We start from the raw sequence: 18,069 nt of genomic DNA, 5'->3' as shown, positions 1-18,069 counted from the left end.
CCTGAAGGAAACGACTTAGAAACAATAATTAATAAAGTAGAATAAAGGTAATAAATCTTAATCAGAACACTAATCATTATTCTAGTTTGATACAATTTCTGCATGGCGCCTTGGACAGCTGCCAGTATCAATCATTGACTCAATGTGTTGGAAAATATTTCTCACGTGCCATTCTGCAGCTGGGCTGAATGCTAACTTCTTGTATCCAGCTGTGCAATGCAAAAGATACCCAGGCTAGCGTGAAAAAATGTGCAGCATGAGTGCAGTGTTAAATAGGAGCATATATGGAGAACTAACCAGCAGACAGGAGCCCTTAAATTTTGAAAGAGCCATTTTGTAAATGTTCAAACTAACTTCAGATTTGACAGCATTGTTTTTCTGACATTTTGTGTGTTGGTTTTAATGTTTTCAATTGCATGGAGATAGTAATGTGAAGGAAAATGGGAAGACAACACAAGTGTTACATTAAGGGCAATCCTACATGCGTTTCTGATGGAAAGTATCTGAACTTGTTTCAGCTGCCGTTCCCCCACCACCTTGACATCAGAAACAAAATCACTTGCAATGGGGAACTAAGGTGGAGTGGCCTCCACAGCAGCTTTGGTACCAACGCCTTTTCTGTTGGACCTTCCTGGCTAGTCGCTGCTCTTCAGGACGTGCCTATAGAGAAGAGTCTCATCAGAAGTGGAGGGAGTCAGGAAACTCATCATGTAATTTGGACTATAATTTTGTAAAGGTGTATCTGACGTACTTAGGCTTCTCCAACCCCCTCTGACATCCTGGATTCCTGAATCCGTAAGTTCTTAGCAAAGGCAGGAGGTTTCAGCTGAGGCTGGCACCCTACTTTTGTCCCAGGTTCCTCCTTCACACATAGCTCTTGGGTTTATAATCAAATCTAATAATTTGATCCTGATTTCTCAGGATAAAACTCAGGATCTGGCTACCTACCAGCAAGTTTCTGTGAAGTTAATAGGGGAATGCATTAATGCATTCTGTTAATGTTTTAATGCGTAAAAAGAAAAAAAAAATTTGGCTCTCGGGTTATTTGTAAGAGACTGCAATATCGATTAATTCATGCCAAGACATGACATAAAATATCCATCTACATGAATATTTCAATAGAAAAAATATGCTTTATTAGATATTAAGGGGAAACATATTTCTTTTGCCATAAAACCAAGAAATTATTCCTGTTCTTAACCAAAGATTTTGAGCAACATTTAGAACAAATGATTACATTTTACACTGAAATCTCATTGCAGAAAACCTCTGGAGCTTTCTTGCATTTAAGAAATGAAAGTTTATTACTCAGAGAAATAATTAGGGCAACAAGATAATATCTCAAAAGCTACTTGCTGTAAATGACTGGCCAACAGACATCACTGCAGTAGGGTCCTGGCTTTATCAGCAACCACTGTGATTGCTGTGATTGCCCACTTATTTGCCCTTTTGATTTGCTAGACCATATAGACATACATCTTCCTGTAGAAAGCTCTGATCCACTCCCCAGTCATACTGTTAAGTCATACTATTTGTTGAATTATGGATGTGTAAGCAGTGGTACAGCAAGGTCAAAGGCTGATCCAATAACTGTGAGGAGTAAAACCTGTTAACCTGATTAACAGGAAAGCCAAGCTGTTCAGATCTTACCAGACCCTTCACTCTAAAGATGTGAAAGCCAACTCTGTGACCTTCCAGGTCATGAGAGGAGAGTATTCAAGAAGTTATCAAAACGTGAATACATACTATGCACTTCTTACTAATCTAATTGCAGGTGATCCTTCAGGGTGGGGTTTTTTGCTGTGTTTTTACATTATAAGAGCAGTACAGAAAGATTAAGTGAAGTTCAAAATAAGGTGCATGTGGTTAGAAAAGTTGATGATAAGAGAAAGATGAAATAATTTTGTAATGACTTAGCTAATGGAATTTCCCCTGGGCTATCATAAAACTTTATACTAGATGTACGAATAAAACAAAAGTTTTGTTTAATTCATGTGTAGATACCTTTACAGAATTATGACTCTCGTTATTATATGCGAAGAAGAGAGATCAGAATAGCTAAACCTATCCGATCCCTAAAAAATGAAGACGCCTGATTGCAGTATCTGAGTTCCTATATAATATGTGGTTCAAGAAACTAATAAAAGCCATATATAAAAAACCTCTTCATGCTGTCTTTTGAATATCACCATCTCCAGGTATGAGCATCAGCGTAGTTAAATACTAACATTTCTTCCGAGGCCCTGTGTTTTGGTTTCCTAATGCGTCCCCATGATCTTGTGTTTGTTTCAGTCAATCAGCTAAAGAAGCTAGCCAGTCATCCTGATTACTGCCAGGATAAATCAATTTCTAGAGCTTATTTCCAAGTCCTCGTTACGTTAACATAGTTCCCTTCAAACTCTCAAGGCACAGTAATACTGGATTACTTGGTCTCTAACTCTGCAAAATTAGCACATCACAAGAACTCGGCTTGTATTTTCCTTGAGTATTTGAAAATCAAATCACCTAAAGCAAGCTGGTCCTGGACATATCCATATTTATGGGCTTATTTTTATTCGTTTACTTTCAATTAAAGATCAGAAAAGCCTAGAAACCAGCAGTTTTGTCTGCATTAGAAAGCAAACTTTTCTGTTTTATTGGCAAACAGTCTGCTTGTCAGATTACATCAGTAACCTCCAGCAGAGGTTAATCTGCAGTGCCAAACATTCCTATAAACAAATAGAGATACTTTTTGTGGATCACAGTGTTTATAGAGCCTGCTGGTCTGGCAGCCTGCTGCCCTTGGCATGTGCAGCCAGGAGTACCGGGCGCTCAGCGGTAGCTGTCAGGGTAACTCCTCCAGTACTTGCCGTTCTCGAATCAGAAACCACAACTCATCCCGAACAGAGGTTCTTTCAGGTAAGGGAGCTACTGAACACCTTTCCAAATGTTTTCTAAGCTCTTCAAGGTGAATTGTGGTTCATCAATTGAAGGAAGGAGAGGGATGAGAAAAGAATATGTGATTAATACCAAATTGCAGCCTGCCAATTGTTCCCCAAATCTATTTCAGCAGCACTTCAGTATCTAAGATGTGCAAATAGCAGATCACTGTGGGTAATCTGGCCTTCAGCTTTCTCCTCTTCACCTTTAATATCTCTCTTGGGCTTTTCCTTCTGTAGCTGCCAAAGTCCAGCTGAGAAGGCCAGTCTTGAAAGAGAGCAGTTGTGTTTCTATAATTGGCAGGAATCAATTCAGCAGGCTTTAAAGCCTTTGCTCAGAAGATTTGACCCAAATATAGACTTCAAAGACGGTTCTCTAGCTTCCTAATCATCCAAATTCCAGATTATCCAAAGGTTTCAGGTGTTGCCTGTGTGTGATAGCTGGATAATCAAGGTTATACTGTACCATAGAGAAAAGCCAAGAACTCGTTCTTTGATGTATAAAACAGAACAGAGGTCTAAAACCTCATTTGTCTCAATAAATGGTACTGCAAATGCAAATTTAAGACTTGGTGAGTCTATCAGGGTGAGACATTTCCAGTACTTGCGGTAGTTTATTTATGGAGGACATGTTAATGTTGTGCCTAATTATTGCTCTATGCTTGCATTTAGTAGGAAATAGTGTTTTTATTTCCTTTTTAAAGTCTTAACTGCTGGTTTTATGTCATTAACCTTTCCAGTCGTTAAAATTAATAGGTTTTGAAATGTCTAGTTTGCTTTTTTTTTTTTTTTAAACTATGTGGGGATTTTATCTACTTAAAGATATACACAGCCTCCTGGGATTCTGAAAGGCCTCAATGATGATCAAGGTCCACTGGCAAGGGCCAATGAAGAGGACAGGCTTTTATGCTGGGAAGCTGCAGATCTGTTCATATTGGCAGGATTGATTTTCTTTCACGTTTTATATCGTACACACTATAATCAACCTATCCTTTTAACTCATTCTGAAGCTGTGCAGGCTGCAGGGATTGTTATTGTCATGCTAATATTTTTGCCATCAGTTGTATTCCATCTTGCATCATATATTCTCATGTGTGTTAGTGAGAATATCTCTTTTCTTCCTTGGATGGGGAAAATCTGGAGCATGGGAGTTTATAAGAACATGGAAATGGCTTTACAGGATCAGACAAAAGGACCATGTAGACATCGTGCCGTCTCCAAGCATGGCCATAAAACTCTTCCTTCCCTCTGGGGGTTCCACCCTTTGTTAATGTTAGGCTGACTCCTGCCCGGAGAATAGCTCAGTACAGAATGTATTTTTGGGAAAACATGTGAGTCTGGCTATTTTCTGTGTCCCTTTCTCTCATACTCCTCCAGCATTTGCAGCTTTTGCTTTAGGGATGTTAAAGGATTCTACTTTTTGCAAAGCTTTTCAGAAAAACATGCAAAGCTATTTTTTTTTTAGAACAAATCATTGTCAATGTCATGTCAATATTTTTACATACAGTAGAATGGATAACATAATGTATATAATGAACTTACACACCACGTTAGGAAAGCACCAAGAGAGAGGCATAAGCAGATGCCTAAGGAAGAGTAAGGAGGACAGACACACACGAGTTTCCATCTGCTCCTCTCACAGCCTCCCTGTTTTCAGCTCTTGGACTGCACTTGCCTGATGTGGTTTCTCTGTGTTTAAACCTTCAGATTTCTCTTCCATTAACTTGTTCAGTCTCTCTTGAGCTCCTGTAAACTTTTAGCATCTGCAGCATCTTCTGACAAATAAACTGACAATCCAATGCATGTTCATCCTCCTCCTTTTGTTAGTTTTGAACCTGGCTCCTAGCATCATTTGAATTCAGCTGTTAATAGCTGCTGATAGATCAGTATTTTTATATTCCTATTTCAAAATACTTTATTGATACTTCATAAATTACTTTGTCCTTTACCTAATGTGTAAAGTAATACTGTAGAGCTGAAGCCCTCTATTTATAGGCTCTAATTTAGAAAATAATTTATGAAAACAGGATTTAAGCATGTATTTAAAAATCTGAATATGCATTAGGACTGTCTTGAAGTGAGATTTTTAAATGTCCTAATTGCTTTACTTTTTATTTAGTAATGACTTCATGCTTGCTTAAAGCTTTAGTTGTCTCAGATTCATTGTGTCCAAATGCATCCCCTGCACCGCTGACGCAGACCAGGTGTTACATGCTGACCATTGAATATTATCTTTTAGCTTGGTTTGGAGAAGACATGGCAAATGAATACGTCCTGTGTGGTGGAATGTCCTGTGAACTGTCAGCTCTCTGACTGGTCCCCGTGGTCTGAGTGCTCTCAAACATGTGGCCTTACAGGTCAGTATGTACCTTTGGCATATTTTAAAGACGGAGCTTTTTTTTTTCCCCCCCTTTAATAAAAGCAATGATATCTCTTTTCACAGAACTAGAAATTGTAGCTAGCTAGGGAGAGTGATTGGGGATCTAAGTCCGCCTTATTGGTAGAAATAATATACTTCAGCGAGACTGTACTCACTGAAGATAATGAGAATTTGGCCCAGAATAGTTTCTAACTCTGGGAACACAGTGAGATATGATGAATGATATATTGAGACAAAAATAAACACTGATGTGAATATTTATTTTTCAGCCGGTGGGGGGAGGAAGAGGAGGGAGGGATTTCCTCTTAAGTTTCATTAGTGGTGAGTTTAGAACAACTAAACTTGTAGAAGAGCACAGTGATTAAAACCAACAAATTTACTCACTGCAGAATTCCATATTTTTAAACACAGAACAAGGGCAGGGGGACAAGTTACTTTCACTGTGATCACATTCGTTTTTTCCAAAATGTTGCTAACTACTATCTAAGTTTTTAAAAATCAAATCTATATCAGAGAATGGATATCAAAGGCACATTCTAGTTATGGAGGAACTCTTTGTTATTTATTTGCACTGATATGTCTCAGAATAAGGACCTGAAAGCACATTGTGCCAGGCAACTAAGGTATGCAAACTACTGAAAGAGAAGGGTAGAAGCCCATCTATGAAGCCTCTTCCTTCTGTAATCATGTCCAGAATATGTCACTACAGATACTGCATGGTTAGCAGTGTAAGGAATCTAATTTCAACTGCTGGGCTCAGAGTAAAAGGATATTGCATCTTTTTGTGTTCCTTGGGGAGCGCACCACAGGGAAAAGGTCTAGGCAAAAATATCTGAAAGCTCTGGCCACCTCAGGATCCCAACAGAAAGATCTATGGATTTTTTAGTGATAACAGTTAATAATTTGATACTGCAGTATCTAATAATGTAATAACGTTTCAGTTCTTTGAGCTTCTCTCAAAGCGTGACATCTACATTAAAATAATCTACACTTCTATATTCAAAATAATTCTTATAGAGTGAGAACTGAACTAACAGCTCTATTGACTGTTTAAATATGTTGCCAGATTTTCCTTTACAAGCTTCTGTTTAAATACAAGACCTGAACAATTGACCTGATATTTTTCTGAATGAGAATTATTGTTGCTACGCTTTTTCAAAATGTGAAGGTGGGTCACTATCTGAAATCCCTCTGCTTTCCAAGTGTAGAATTTATTTGTAGAAGTGCTAAAATTTATTTTAAATAGTAATGTAAAACAGCTTTCAAATTTTCAGTGTTTTTAACAGATGATGGCAACCTCACTTGTAAGCCTTGAAGCTGTAATTTTCCTATTAGGCAGGAAGTTGGAAGTAACTGCTGTTTCTCAAGAAGTAATAACCATCTAATAAACCCAGTGACCACAAAGCTGAACCGCTTTTGTGCACCCATGCAAATACCCATAAAGTTGAGGAAGAATTCTGTATGTAAGGATTCTGCTTGTTGCTGTTCTTTGGGGTTTTTTTCTCCAGTACTTTTCAAGAAAATCTTTTTTCTCCTGTGACATCTCAGTTGGAGCAGCTGTGAATCCAAGAATGATGAGGCTCCACTTGGCAAACAGCTTTCTAGCTAGCTGCAGTGAGCGCAGCTGTCTGGGAGATTGATATACTGCTGCTGCTGCGTCGTGGCTTGTGTAGCTTGCTTTCAGCAAAAGATTCATGTCATGATCATTGGGGTGTTCAATTCCAAATGCATCAGATTGAAATGTGGAATTAAAGATGAATTGTTTTGGCCAGCTAACACCGGGTGTTATGTAGGTAAATCTATGTAATGCCTTAGTTTATTATAAGCCTCAGTATACAAATTTAAATATATACATCTTATTTCAGACATGGTTCATGTATTTATCTATATATAGATTAAAATACCACAGTTGTGTTGGTTTTGTGGAAACCTTTGCAAGGTGCCAACTCTAGAGCAGCTACTTTACCACTACTTCTGGCACACAAAAAATTTTTTGGTTATATCACCTGACCTCTCTGTAATGAAGAAGCATAATGGTCTAATGTCCACTGCAAGATGATAGAAGCCAGAGTTGCCAAAGGGATAAAAATGTCTTCCTCTTTCTGTTTATATAAGTATTTGAAATAGAACCTGTATCTCAGCGATGCTGGATAGCGTGCCACTCATGGTTGAAGAGAAGATTAATGTTGGATAAGCTTATTGTATTTTAATTTTCTTTGGGCCTGAGTGAAGAATCCTCCATCTCCTGCAAAATCTGCATGTCACGTTATCTAGACAGACAGAGCGGGAAAGCTGCAAGCTGTTCCTGGTTGCTGGAATCAGACAATCATGGGACACATGATTCTGTATTAACTCGGGGAAGAACAGAACATGTTGGTCTCTTCTAGCAGCAAACTCCAGATGAGGAGCCAGAATCTCCACTGAAGTGCTACAAACATATTGTCGCATTCAGGAGTATTTTTCCCCAGGCTTCTGAACTAGGAAATTACTACTTTTTTTTGCTGTTACAGGAGCAATCTGAAATCCTAATCAGACATCCTCCTGCACTTCTTGCAGTACAAACAAATGATAGAATATAAAGTGTCTGTCTTGGAAAATATAAATCCATATAACAGACAAGAGCCAACAGACCTGCTTTACAATCCAATTTGTCAAATATGGAAAAAATGACTTTATTCAAACACAATGCTTTTCATCAAAATAGAACCATCTTGAGGAATAAATCAGTCTAACCACTTTGTTATTAGTTACACTGCTCTTTCTTATTTACAGGAAAAATGATCAGAAGAAGGACCATCAATCAGCCATTTCAGGGTGATGGGAGGCCTTGTCCTTCTCAGATGGAGCAATTCAAACCCTGTCCAGTAAAACCTTGTTATAGATGGCAATACGGTCAATGGTCTGCATGCAAAGTAGAGGTAAAAGCCATATGGGACTTTGAAGTTATGGAGCTTATATATCTAGGCATATTTGTGATATGCTCAGATACCTGCTTCGTAACACTGTAAACAATTTGCTTCCACCTGTCTTATACAAAAGCTAAAGATTTATTCTTAGAGTTCATATTTGTCGACAGATACAACAATGTCCTACAGATATTCAAAGTATAAATGTAAACTTTGGTATCTGAGCAGCATCTTTGCTAATAATTTAAATCTTTCTATTGTAAAAGAGTATCTGTGGAAATAGATTGGCATCCTAGAAGAGATCTCCACTTGAGATACTGCCGTGGTTGCAATTCAGAGGCATAATTAGCTCCATACTTTAAGAAACAGTGGTAGCAGCCAGCAGAATTTTTGGTTTGGGTTTTTTGTTTGTTTGTTTGTTTCAGAAGTAAAGAACAATGTCGTCTCTTTTTTCCTACCAGAATGAATAAGTAGTTAACTAAAAAATAGTAGGAGACAGAGTGACATGTAGCTCAGATCTCGTCTTTTGGCACTTTCTACTGGCACTTTCTACATGGCACATCCATGTATGTCCTCCTTCCCCAGGATGCTCAATGTGGAGAGGGAACACGAGTGAGGAACATTTCCTGTGTGGTTTTTGATGGATCTGTTGAAGATTTTGGTAAAGTAGTAGATGAGGAATTCTGTGGAGAAATAGAACCTATTATAGATGGTAATAAGAAGATGACACTTGAGGAAACCTGCACTGTCCCTTGTCCAGGTAACAAAGCTATTCAAATAAATGCTGCATTTCAAGATTGGTTGGGTATCATTAGTTATCAGTGCCTAGCATTAGCCACAGGCAATTAAATCTTTTTCACATGCTTTACTGATTGGATTCATCCATCAAATGACCAACAGAGTTACTTTCAGGTAGTGGCTTCAGTACAATAAATCAATTAGAAAAAATACGAGGTTTTAAATTTCATAAAAGACATGTCTCAGTCACAGATTGTACCTAATAAGAATATATTTTTTCACAAAATGTTTTGAAATAAAACCTGTGTTTGACTCTGTAAGAAAGAGTGTTGGTTTACAGCTAAGTATTTGCTTTAAGTGCTTAGATCACCTAACAGCTTTATTACTACTTTTAACAGTGGCTAAGAACTTGATGCCTTTTATGGGTGTCTAAGGAAGCCAAGACAGGGAGTCTTATTTTTTTGGTTAGAGGAGCTATTCCAAATGAAACTAATATTTTGATCTCTGAGAAAATGTGAGTGTCTAGCTGTTTAACTCACTGGACATGACATGCACTATCATTGCCCTTGTAGATTGAATCCAAAGGAGCTGTTATAAATGATCAGGTCCATGACCCTCATACTGAGAAGGATTAAGAGCCTATAACAGCTGTTTAATTTCCAGTAAAACCCCTCCAGTTCATTTCAAACACTTATTTGTAGAATTTGAAGTATATTGCTGTTGTTCAGTAGAGTCATTAGTGATGTATCTTCAGAAGTAGTGATTAACTCCTTCAGTTCTAATGTAGCTATCATTCCATACCAGTACTGGTTTTGTTCTCTTGCAACTCTCCTCTTTCTCATAATTTTTTCCAGTGCATTTCAGATTGGACTGAAGGTAAAGCTGCCTCAATAAATAGAAAATAATAAAAAACGGAGAGGCTTCCATCAGTGCTTTGTGCACAGCATTCCAGTTACATGATTTTCACATATTTTTACTTATTAAATGAAAATTGGAAGAATAAAAAGCTTGTAGTTATGTTTTCTTGTTAGTCAAATTTATAAAAAAAAAAAAATAGTTGCTTACTGCTCGCTTTTAAAATTTTGCTGAGCAGAAACCTGTTCTTCAACAATCTCACATTAAGCCAGCAAGAATAACTGCCCTGTGGGGATGTGCTAATGATACGCTCCAACTAATGTTTCCAAAAATCACTACTTGTTTTCCTATTATGTATACATCAGTTCTTCAATTATTCATTTTTTTGCATTCTTTCCTAACGTTGGCAAATAAAATTCCTTCATTAATCAGGCATCTGGTCAACACAGTACTGATTATATCTGTCATCAGTATAATGCAAGGTAGCATGAATTTTTAATAGCTCTTTCACTGAAATAATGAGAACTAAGAGGTTTATTTATGAGTCTCTGCACAGTCTAGTCCTATTTTCTACTGCAGTTTTAACAAAATTGTCTCTTTGTGTTGTGCCTCAGATCTTTCTTAAATGTTCTTCAGCCGATCACATACTAATTAGTGTCATTACTATAATTTTATTTTTAAGTTTTACACTATAAGATAACATTCTACAAATCTCTATTATCCTAACATGACATAGCCAGAGCAGGCATTTTAATCACCTTCCATTTCCCTTTCTTGCAAAGAATGTTCCAGCAGTTGTTTCTACTGTCTGTTTAGAGAAATTCTGTGTGAGGATAAGCAACAATCAATCTTTTTAAAACTAGACAATATTTTCTCTTTCTAAGATCAAAGAAGAATTGTGAAAAAGATATATAAATTTAGCATAAGGTATACAGTGCACAATACCCTAAAATTTACAAAAATCTAGACATTGGGTGGAGCGTTACTCAGAAATTTGAAATGAGAGTGATTTTATGGGAATGCTACAGGAAACTACCCCGCTTTAGAACAAATAGGCTTTTGTATAATCTTTTTATTCCTATTTTCTACTGCACAGATATTCAGAGAGTGTCAAAATATTATCTTCTCTTAAGTATAAGTCACATTTAAAAGGAGGAATGAAAGGAACTATAAAGAGGGAAAATTAATAAACCTGATTTGGACTTTTTTTTCTGAGACATATTTAGTGCGAAAAACTCTTCACGTATGATGATCATTCATCTTATAAAATTGCTGTTTGACAGGGGACTGTTACTTGAGAGAGTGGTCAGAATGGAGCCTTTGTCAGCTAACCTGTGTTAACGGTGAGGATCTCGGCTTTGGAGGGATACAAGTCCGATCTCGGGCAGTGATCATTCAGGAATTAGAGAATCAACATCTCTGTCCAGAACAGGCTTTGGAAACAAGACCATGCAATGGTAAGCACTAAAATACACATAAGGTCACTTCCTGTAAGAAAAAAATACAGAACAACAAGTTTTGTTTTCTTTCTGTTCATGGTATCAAATTTAGGCAAATACGGATTTGATAGATGTAGAAATGCACTTAAATTTTTGTTTTCCAGATATCAACTGTAAACAGAAAAACTTTCAAATGCTATAATATGTTACCACTTTAAACACAATCTTTGGAGAAGTGATGATCCTTTTTAAATAATGAAATTTCTTTTTATGATATGGGAAAAAATAGTCACCTTATCTGCTTGATAACATTAATAAAAAGAAATCTTTACATTTTGATACATAACCAAATTTAGATTTCTCTCTACCCTTTGAATTGTTGTTAATCGCATGACAATGACATTAAAAAGTCTCAGTCATGCTTACCGCTAGTACTGGACAAAGTATCTAAGAAAAGTCATTTCCTGTACAGACATTTCTTGTCCATTCAGAGGCCAGACAGATCAGGCAGAAAGGAATTTTATGTTTATAAGGGAGCTAAGGTGCAGAAGGACTTAATGATTTATCCCAGGCCATATGAGAGGTGTATAGCAGAGCTGCGATGTGAAGCCAGATGCAGCCTAGGCCACTTCACCAAGCACTGGAGCATTGACTGAAGCTCAATGTTACCAGGAAAGGAACCTGACTCCTAAATGAGTTTTGCACAACAGATGGGCCACAACCATTATGAGGTTATTGGAAACATCTGGTTTGCCCATTAACTACATTAGGCTTACTCCACGAGCAGTGTGTACAACCATTATAGTTAGTGTTTGGGACACAGCTGGTCTATTCTGTATGTATCCAGTAAGTGCAGGAGACCCTGGGGCCTCCATGTGTGCAGTGCACCCTTCTAAGTTACTGGGTGAAGGAGGAAGGGGTCTACTTAGCAATAAAAGCTGCTAAACAAAAGTATAGTCTACTGCTGAGTGTGGCTGCCTCCAGTGGTAGCCTAAAATATTGTCATCAAATTTCTTGAAAAGTGAATTTCTCTGTGTAGATGGCCAGTGCTATGAATACAAGTGGATGGCTAGCCCATGGAAGGGATCTTCTCGAACTGTGTGGTGCCAAAGGTCAGATGGTTTAAATGTCACAGGTAACTACTCTTTTTATATACACACAAAAGCCTGGAAAACAGGTGGATAATGTCTTTTCCCAAAAAATGGAAATTTTTTTTTTAAAAGAATCTGCTAAAACCATTTTTTCCTGATGTATGAATCAACGTGCTGTTGTCTTGAATCATTATGTTTTTGCATACTAAAGATGTCGTTTCTTTTCCAGATTTATGCAGCATGTAATGCTAAAAGTAAATATAAATATTATCTTCTATACTGGACCTGGAATGTTTTACATCGTATTTTTTTTTACCATAGACATCTTTACACTTTTAAATTTAGGGTTTCAGATTTCAAGCCCTACAACAAATAGAACCTTTATGTATTAGAGTTCATTTCAGTGCCTATACAGAGGCAAGAGAGATGCAAAGCTTGATAATATCATGCATATATCATATATCTCCTTAAAATTACAAAATATCAAATTTTAATAAATGTGCTAATATAAGTTTATTTCTTTACTTCAATGACATAAACCTATAGCAGGATACTTCAGTGGACAGCTATGGGACGTAGTTACTTTTTGTGCAAACCAAAGCACAAGCCACCATGAATTAAGAATGACTGAGGTCTCCAAATTCAATAAAATCTTCATATATATCTATTTATATGAATTTATTTATCAGAATTAGGGATTCATTTAAGCTAAGAGTTATGCATTTGTTGTTTAAATAACTGTTATATCAGCCCAGGTGATAGTAAAAGAATCCCAGAGATTGTAAGCACATCCTCGATGCCAGCCACTGTCAGGTCAGTCACAGGAGAGGAGCTCTAATTCATGGACTGCCAATGCAAAACTTCTTGATGATGGAATCCACCACTACTGTCTGTTGTTAACAGTAGAAATAAAATATCTGTATTACTTTTACAAGGATTTGAAGTAATACTTAATAGCCCAAAGTCTCTTTTGCAAGTGTCACCTTGTGCTCTAAGAATATTAAAATGCATCATCTTCACAACGAATGCAACAGGGCATTATTTATGCACCTTGATTGCTTCCTGCCTAGCTAAGATGCTTGTATGGTAAGTAAAATTCTAAGTAAGAATTCTTATTGTGATTAATATATGATATTATCTATTAAAGGTCTTACAGGATTTCAAAATAAATAGCGTCTTGGCAATTATGGCACTGAGATGTTAAAATCAGAATACATTCATAAATTACAGTCAGTCACATAAAAATAATAGTTTGTTCTGATGTGACTGAATACAGCCATGTGATAAATTCCAGGAAAGACAAGTGTATGAATATGTGGTGTTGGCAGATTTTTCATGACGGGACCTCCTAGGCAGACTAACCTCCGACCTGTATTGTATCTCTTTTTTCAAAGTTTGTACATGGTTTTAAAGCTGTGGTAACTTTCTGATTTGAAATGACGACGAGTGGAAAATTCCAGACAATGTAACCACCAGTTTCCATGCAATGCAAAGCTATATTTTTTATATGTTCCTGATAGTTTTTAAACAAAGCACTCAAGTGTAATGTTCTGTGAGAACTCTGCCTGAAGTATACAGTTGTGAACCAGATTGTAATTTACATTTGAACGTTCTTTTGGAAGTGGTTTGTATAAACTACATTATTTGAGAGCTCAAACTGATAGATGCACATACATGATTGATTTCAATGGAGATTACTTATTTCAATCTAGGATCAGCCCATATCTCCGATTACTGTGTTTCTTTGCTGCCTTATTGCTGCATATTTGGCTCTAACATAGTGTATTTTAATTCAGACATTATAAAATTTTTATTATGAATCCTGTTGGTATTTTAAGGCCTTTATTTATTTACTTACTTGCATAATGTTATTGTGCTGAATAGTTCTTCTTTACTTGAAGGTGTTGTTTCCCATGGGCGATGAGGCAACTCTTTCCTTCTGCAGCTTCCTTGGATGACTGATATTTTATTACATAGATTCTCACAGGCATGTGATTTGTATGCTAGGATGTATGATTTTCCTTTCCGGAGGTGGGGAAAACTTATGGCAACCAGCAGGGTTTTCTTTGTTCTTCATCGGCCATTCTGTTAACCCTTGGATCTACATAACCACATCTAACTGCATCTGCTATGGTCATGACCAACCTCAGCTATCAGGATTTCATCATCATATCACACCAGTATAAAAATGTTATTAATTTGGAAGATGCAAGATAAGTTGTCCTGTAGCAGTATAAATTTTAAACTCGCATGCGTATCCCTCTTCTGTAAGCTAGAAGGAAACCCAGGTAAATTCAAACTGATTCTAAATATATTTTAAAGTCATTCTGGCTGAAATGATAGTGAAAGCCTGATTGTATGTTTTGGTCCATAACAATAACTGCACTGTACATAAAGCTGTAGAAATGAGAACTAGGACTATATAAAAAGGAAAAAGACTGAAACCCACTATATCATCAGTATCATAGCATTCAGTACATGCTTTACTGATAATACTTCTTTCCTTCCAAAAAACCTGTCTTAGACTAGCATGAAGTGTGGCTTCATAAGAGGCAAAGCTATAGCATGTGTAAATGTGACTACTGAGGAGCAGCAGAAAACAGATATCCATTCATAAACTGGATGAGTAATTTGTTTTCAGCTTAACAGGCAAAGATATAAATCAAAAATATGCTTTTATTTCCTTGTGGCCACAGTTTTAATATATAAGTCATAAGGAGGGCCCTCGAAAACCAAAATCTGTTCCCTCAAGAACAACAAAACATTTAAACTGGTTTTTGAGCAATCCACCAAAGGAACAAAGGGAAAACCAAAAGGTTTACTTGCCAAATATTAGTTATCTAAAATGCACATGAATGCAAATACATGTGCTGTATCCTTACTCTACCTATAAGAAAATTCTTGATACCAATTATCCTTCACCTTGGAATAAGAGAAGGACTCTTAAATTCAAATTAGCAATAAAATTGTAATCCATGACATACTGTAGCAAGTAATGACATCAGTAATTTCATCAGTGGTGAGGTATTACCATGTCAAAATATGATTTTCTGTCCTACAGGGGGCTGTTTAGTGATGCGCCAACCAGATGCTGACAGGTCATGTAACCCACCGTGCAGTCAACCCCACGCTTACTGCAGTGAGGTATGTGCTACTGCATTGGAGCCTAAAACACCCCTGTGAGGGCTTCCCACACATCTCTCTGCATTACAAAGATTATGCCAACAAAAAGTATTTTCAGAGATTTTGCTAATCATTAATTTGTTAAAATCAACCTCAGACCATTTTCTACCTTTCAATTAAATGTTGAATAATCTCTGTTGATTTGGTACCCACCTGCATAAAAATATATGAAAAGTTACTCTCCAGGCTAGCACTTATCAAACACTCTTCTCTTCCAGTCATCCATGTTGTTATGCTTTATGGCTCACAGAAAACTGTGTTTTTCTGCTACACAGTATAAAACACTTGTTCCCTACAGACTAGAACATGCAGTTGTGAAGACGGATACACTGAAGTTATGTCCTCCGATGGCACACTCGAACAGTGCACTCTCATCCCAGTGGTGGTGATCCCCACCATGGAGGACAAAAAGGGAGATGTGAAAACCAGTCGAGCTGTGAACCCTACTCAGCCCTCCAGTAACCAGTCAGGACGAGGAAGGACCTGGTTTCTCCAGCCTTTTGGGCCAGGTGAAGTCATGCAATGAGCAGTTCTTAATGTTAAGTACTGCTGCAGGGTCTGGCATTTACATTTTTGTGATGCCGAGGAAGAAAAGAAAAACCCTTAAGTGTTCATTTAAGAAGACAGGCATCTGCCCTGACTAAAAACGAAGGAAGAGACATAAGCAAATCCCTAGCCTTCTCAGCTACTCCATCAATATATTTAATGAAATCTTATATTGCAGAAGATTTCCTTTTAGTCACTTCTACCTGTTAAAATTCACAGAAGCTATTTGAAATGTGACTTTAGAAGGGAGCTGGCTGCAAAGGTGCAAGCCAGGATATTAGCTTATCCTGTCTCAACCAATAAAGCTGTTGAAAGAGGAGTGAAAAGGTAGCGCTGAAGACTGCAAAGGGTAAGGGCTGCTTAAAATTTGCAGCTGTAATGTAAATTGTAGGAAAATAATCGGTATAGATATGCTAATGCTTTTCTACCATATCCATATTTAAACTAATTCATGTTAGACAAGAGCTAACCATATTATTGATATTTAGCATAGACATGCTCTAAGTCTCTGTAGGTAATGTTTGCTTTTATGATGGACCATGTTCTTTAGAGCTGAGCAAGGACTTACGTGCAGGAGTGGCAAGAAATACATTATAAGACAGTTATCCCATCAAAAATACTTTATAAAGTCCATCATGTAATCAGATTTCAGTAAATATTTCCTGGTACTATTAAGCATTGAGATAAATAAAACTTTAATTAACAAAATACTTTCACATAAAGAGATATGATGCTTGTCCAAAATGTTAATTATATGAAGAGAGCAATTGGTTATCCTCTTAAATGTCTTTTAAATCACATAGAGCTAAATATTCTAACACGCTTGTGTCTTAGGGTGTTCATTTCTTTCTAAAGCTTTTATGAATGTCTTTAATCTGAGAATTGAAAACAGTATCTTTACACGCATAATCCGTAAAATAGTGCAAATTGAGAACTACAGCAATACTTCTAATAAACAGATTAAATCATGTTCGGGTTAGAAATACTTATGTTAGATCCCATTAGTCCTACTAGTATTTACTGTTATTTGTACTGTGATATTATATTTGATACCTGCAATAAAATGGTCTTTACTCCAATTAGTTAATACTTTAATCCACAATAAAAAAAAGAAAATTAAGCTTTTCTGGTCCTCCTTTAAAAAATAGCATCTTACCAAATATGTTATCTTTTACTTATTCTAGCTAACTCCACCTGAAAATGCCAGAGGGTGGGTTGTAACAGCCAGAGTGCTGACAATAAGCAAATGTCAGACAGTCGCCTTCAACTATTTAGGAATGTGGATGCTCGTGTGAGCTCAGACATGGATTTTGGAGCAAGGAAAAGTTGAGAGATTTCATGAAATCTTACCAGTTTTCCAGTAATTCAAGTTAGGAAGGAAACATGGCTCAGCTCAGATAAAAACAACGGTATTCAATAGAACTAATACTTTATCCAGTGAAGGTATGAGCAAATGTGGAAGAAAGTGAACATTTTGCACTTCAGATGAGATTTATGCTTGATTGTTTTAATTCCAGGATTGTGTATCTATTGGAAAGGTTTTGATTTACTCTAGCATGATTATTCCTTTCCTCACAGTTTCTAAGTCTAGGTTTAAAATAGTTCTTTCACTGTCTTCAACAAATTAGTTCCAGAAAGGAAGGTATTAAAACTACCCTCTTCAGGTGTCTGTGCTGATGTATTACCCAAAACAGATGAGTTTGAGATGCCAATTCCCTTGTATACTTAGGAATAATCTGTCCAGGGGGAATTCAGAAAGCCTGAGTTAGATTCCTGTAGTTGCATAATAGGAATGAGCTCATTAACAGAGTTCCCTGCTTTGCAAAAATAAATAAAACCATATACAAGGTAATGCCAGTCTGTTTTTCAAGGAGATAATACTATTTTAAAACAAGCAACCCCCAAACAACCCAAACCCCCTTACATTTACCAATGGAAATAAGCCAAGGAGAGAAGAAACTAACCTATTTACCACTACTGAAGTCTGAATTCCTCTCATTCGTATTATCATAT

General features: G+C 36.8%; 1 protein-coding gene across 1 annotated transcript in view; it reads left to right on the top strand.

Annotated features, from left to right (window-relative positions):
* Positions 1–18,069, top strand: part of THSD7A (thrombospondin type 1 domain containing 7A) — a 216,368-nt gene that overhangs the window by 193,965 nt on the left and 4,334 nt on the right. The window contains exons 21-27 of the mRNA XM_075492899.1: positions 5,158–5,275; positions 8,071–8,216; positions 8,790–8,964; positions 11,081–11,254; positions 12,276–12,371; positions 15,389–15,471; positions 15,809–16,019. Coding sequence (XP_075349014.1) covers positions 5,158–5,275; positions 8,071–8,216; positions 8,790–8,964; positions 11,081–11,254; positions 12,276–12,371; positions 15,389–15,471; positions 15,809–16,019 — 1,003 coding nt within the window. The remainder of the gene's footprint in view (positions 1–5,157; positions 5,276–8,070; positions 8,217–8,789; positions 8,965–11,080; positions 11,255–12,275; positions 12,372–15,388; positions 15,472–15,808; positions 16,020–18,069) is intronic.

The sequence above is a fragment of the Mycteria americana genome, chromosome 2 (genome assembly GCF_035582795.1).
Source record: "Mycteria americana isolate JAX WOST 10 ecotype Jacksonville Zoo and Gardens chromosome 2, USCA_MyAme_1.0, whole genome shotgun sequence".
In the NCBI taxonomy this organism is placed as follows: Eukaryota; Metazoa; Chordata; class Aves; order Ciconiiformes; family Ciconiidae; genus Mycteria; species Mycteria americana.
This window is presented reverse-complemented; position numbering and strand designations above follow the sequence as displayed.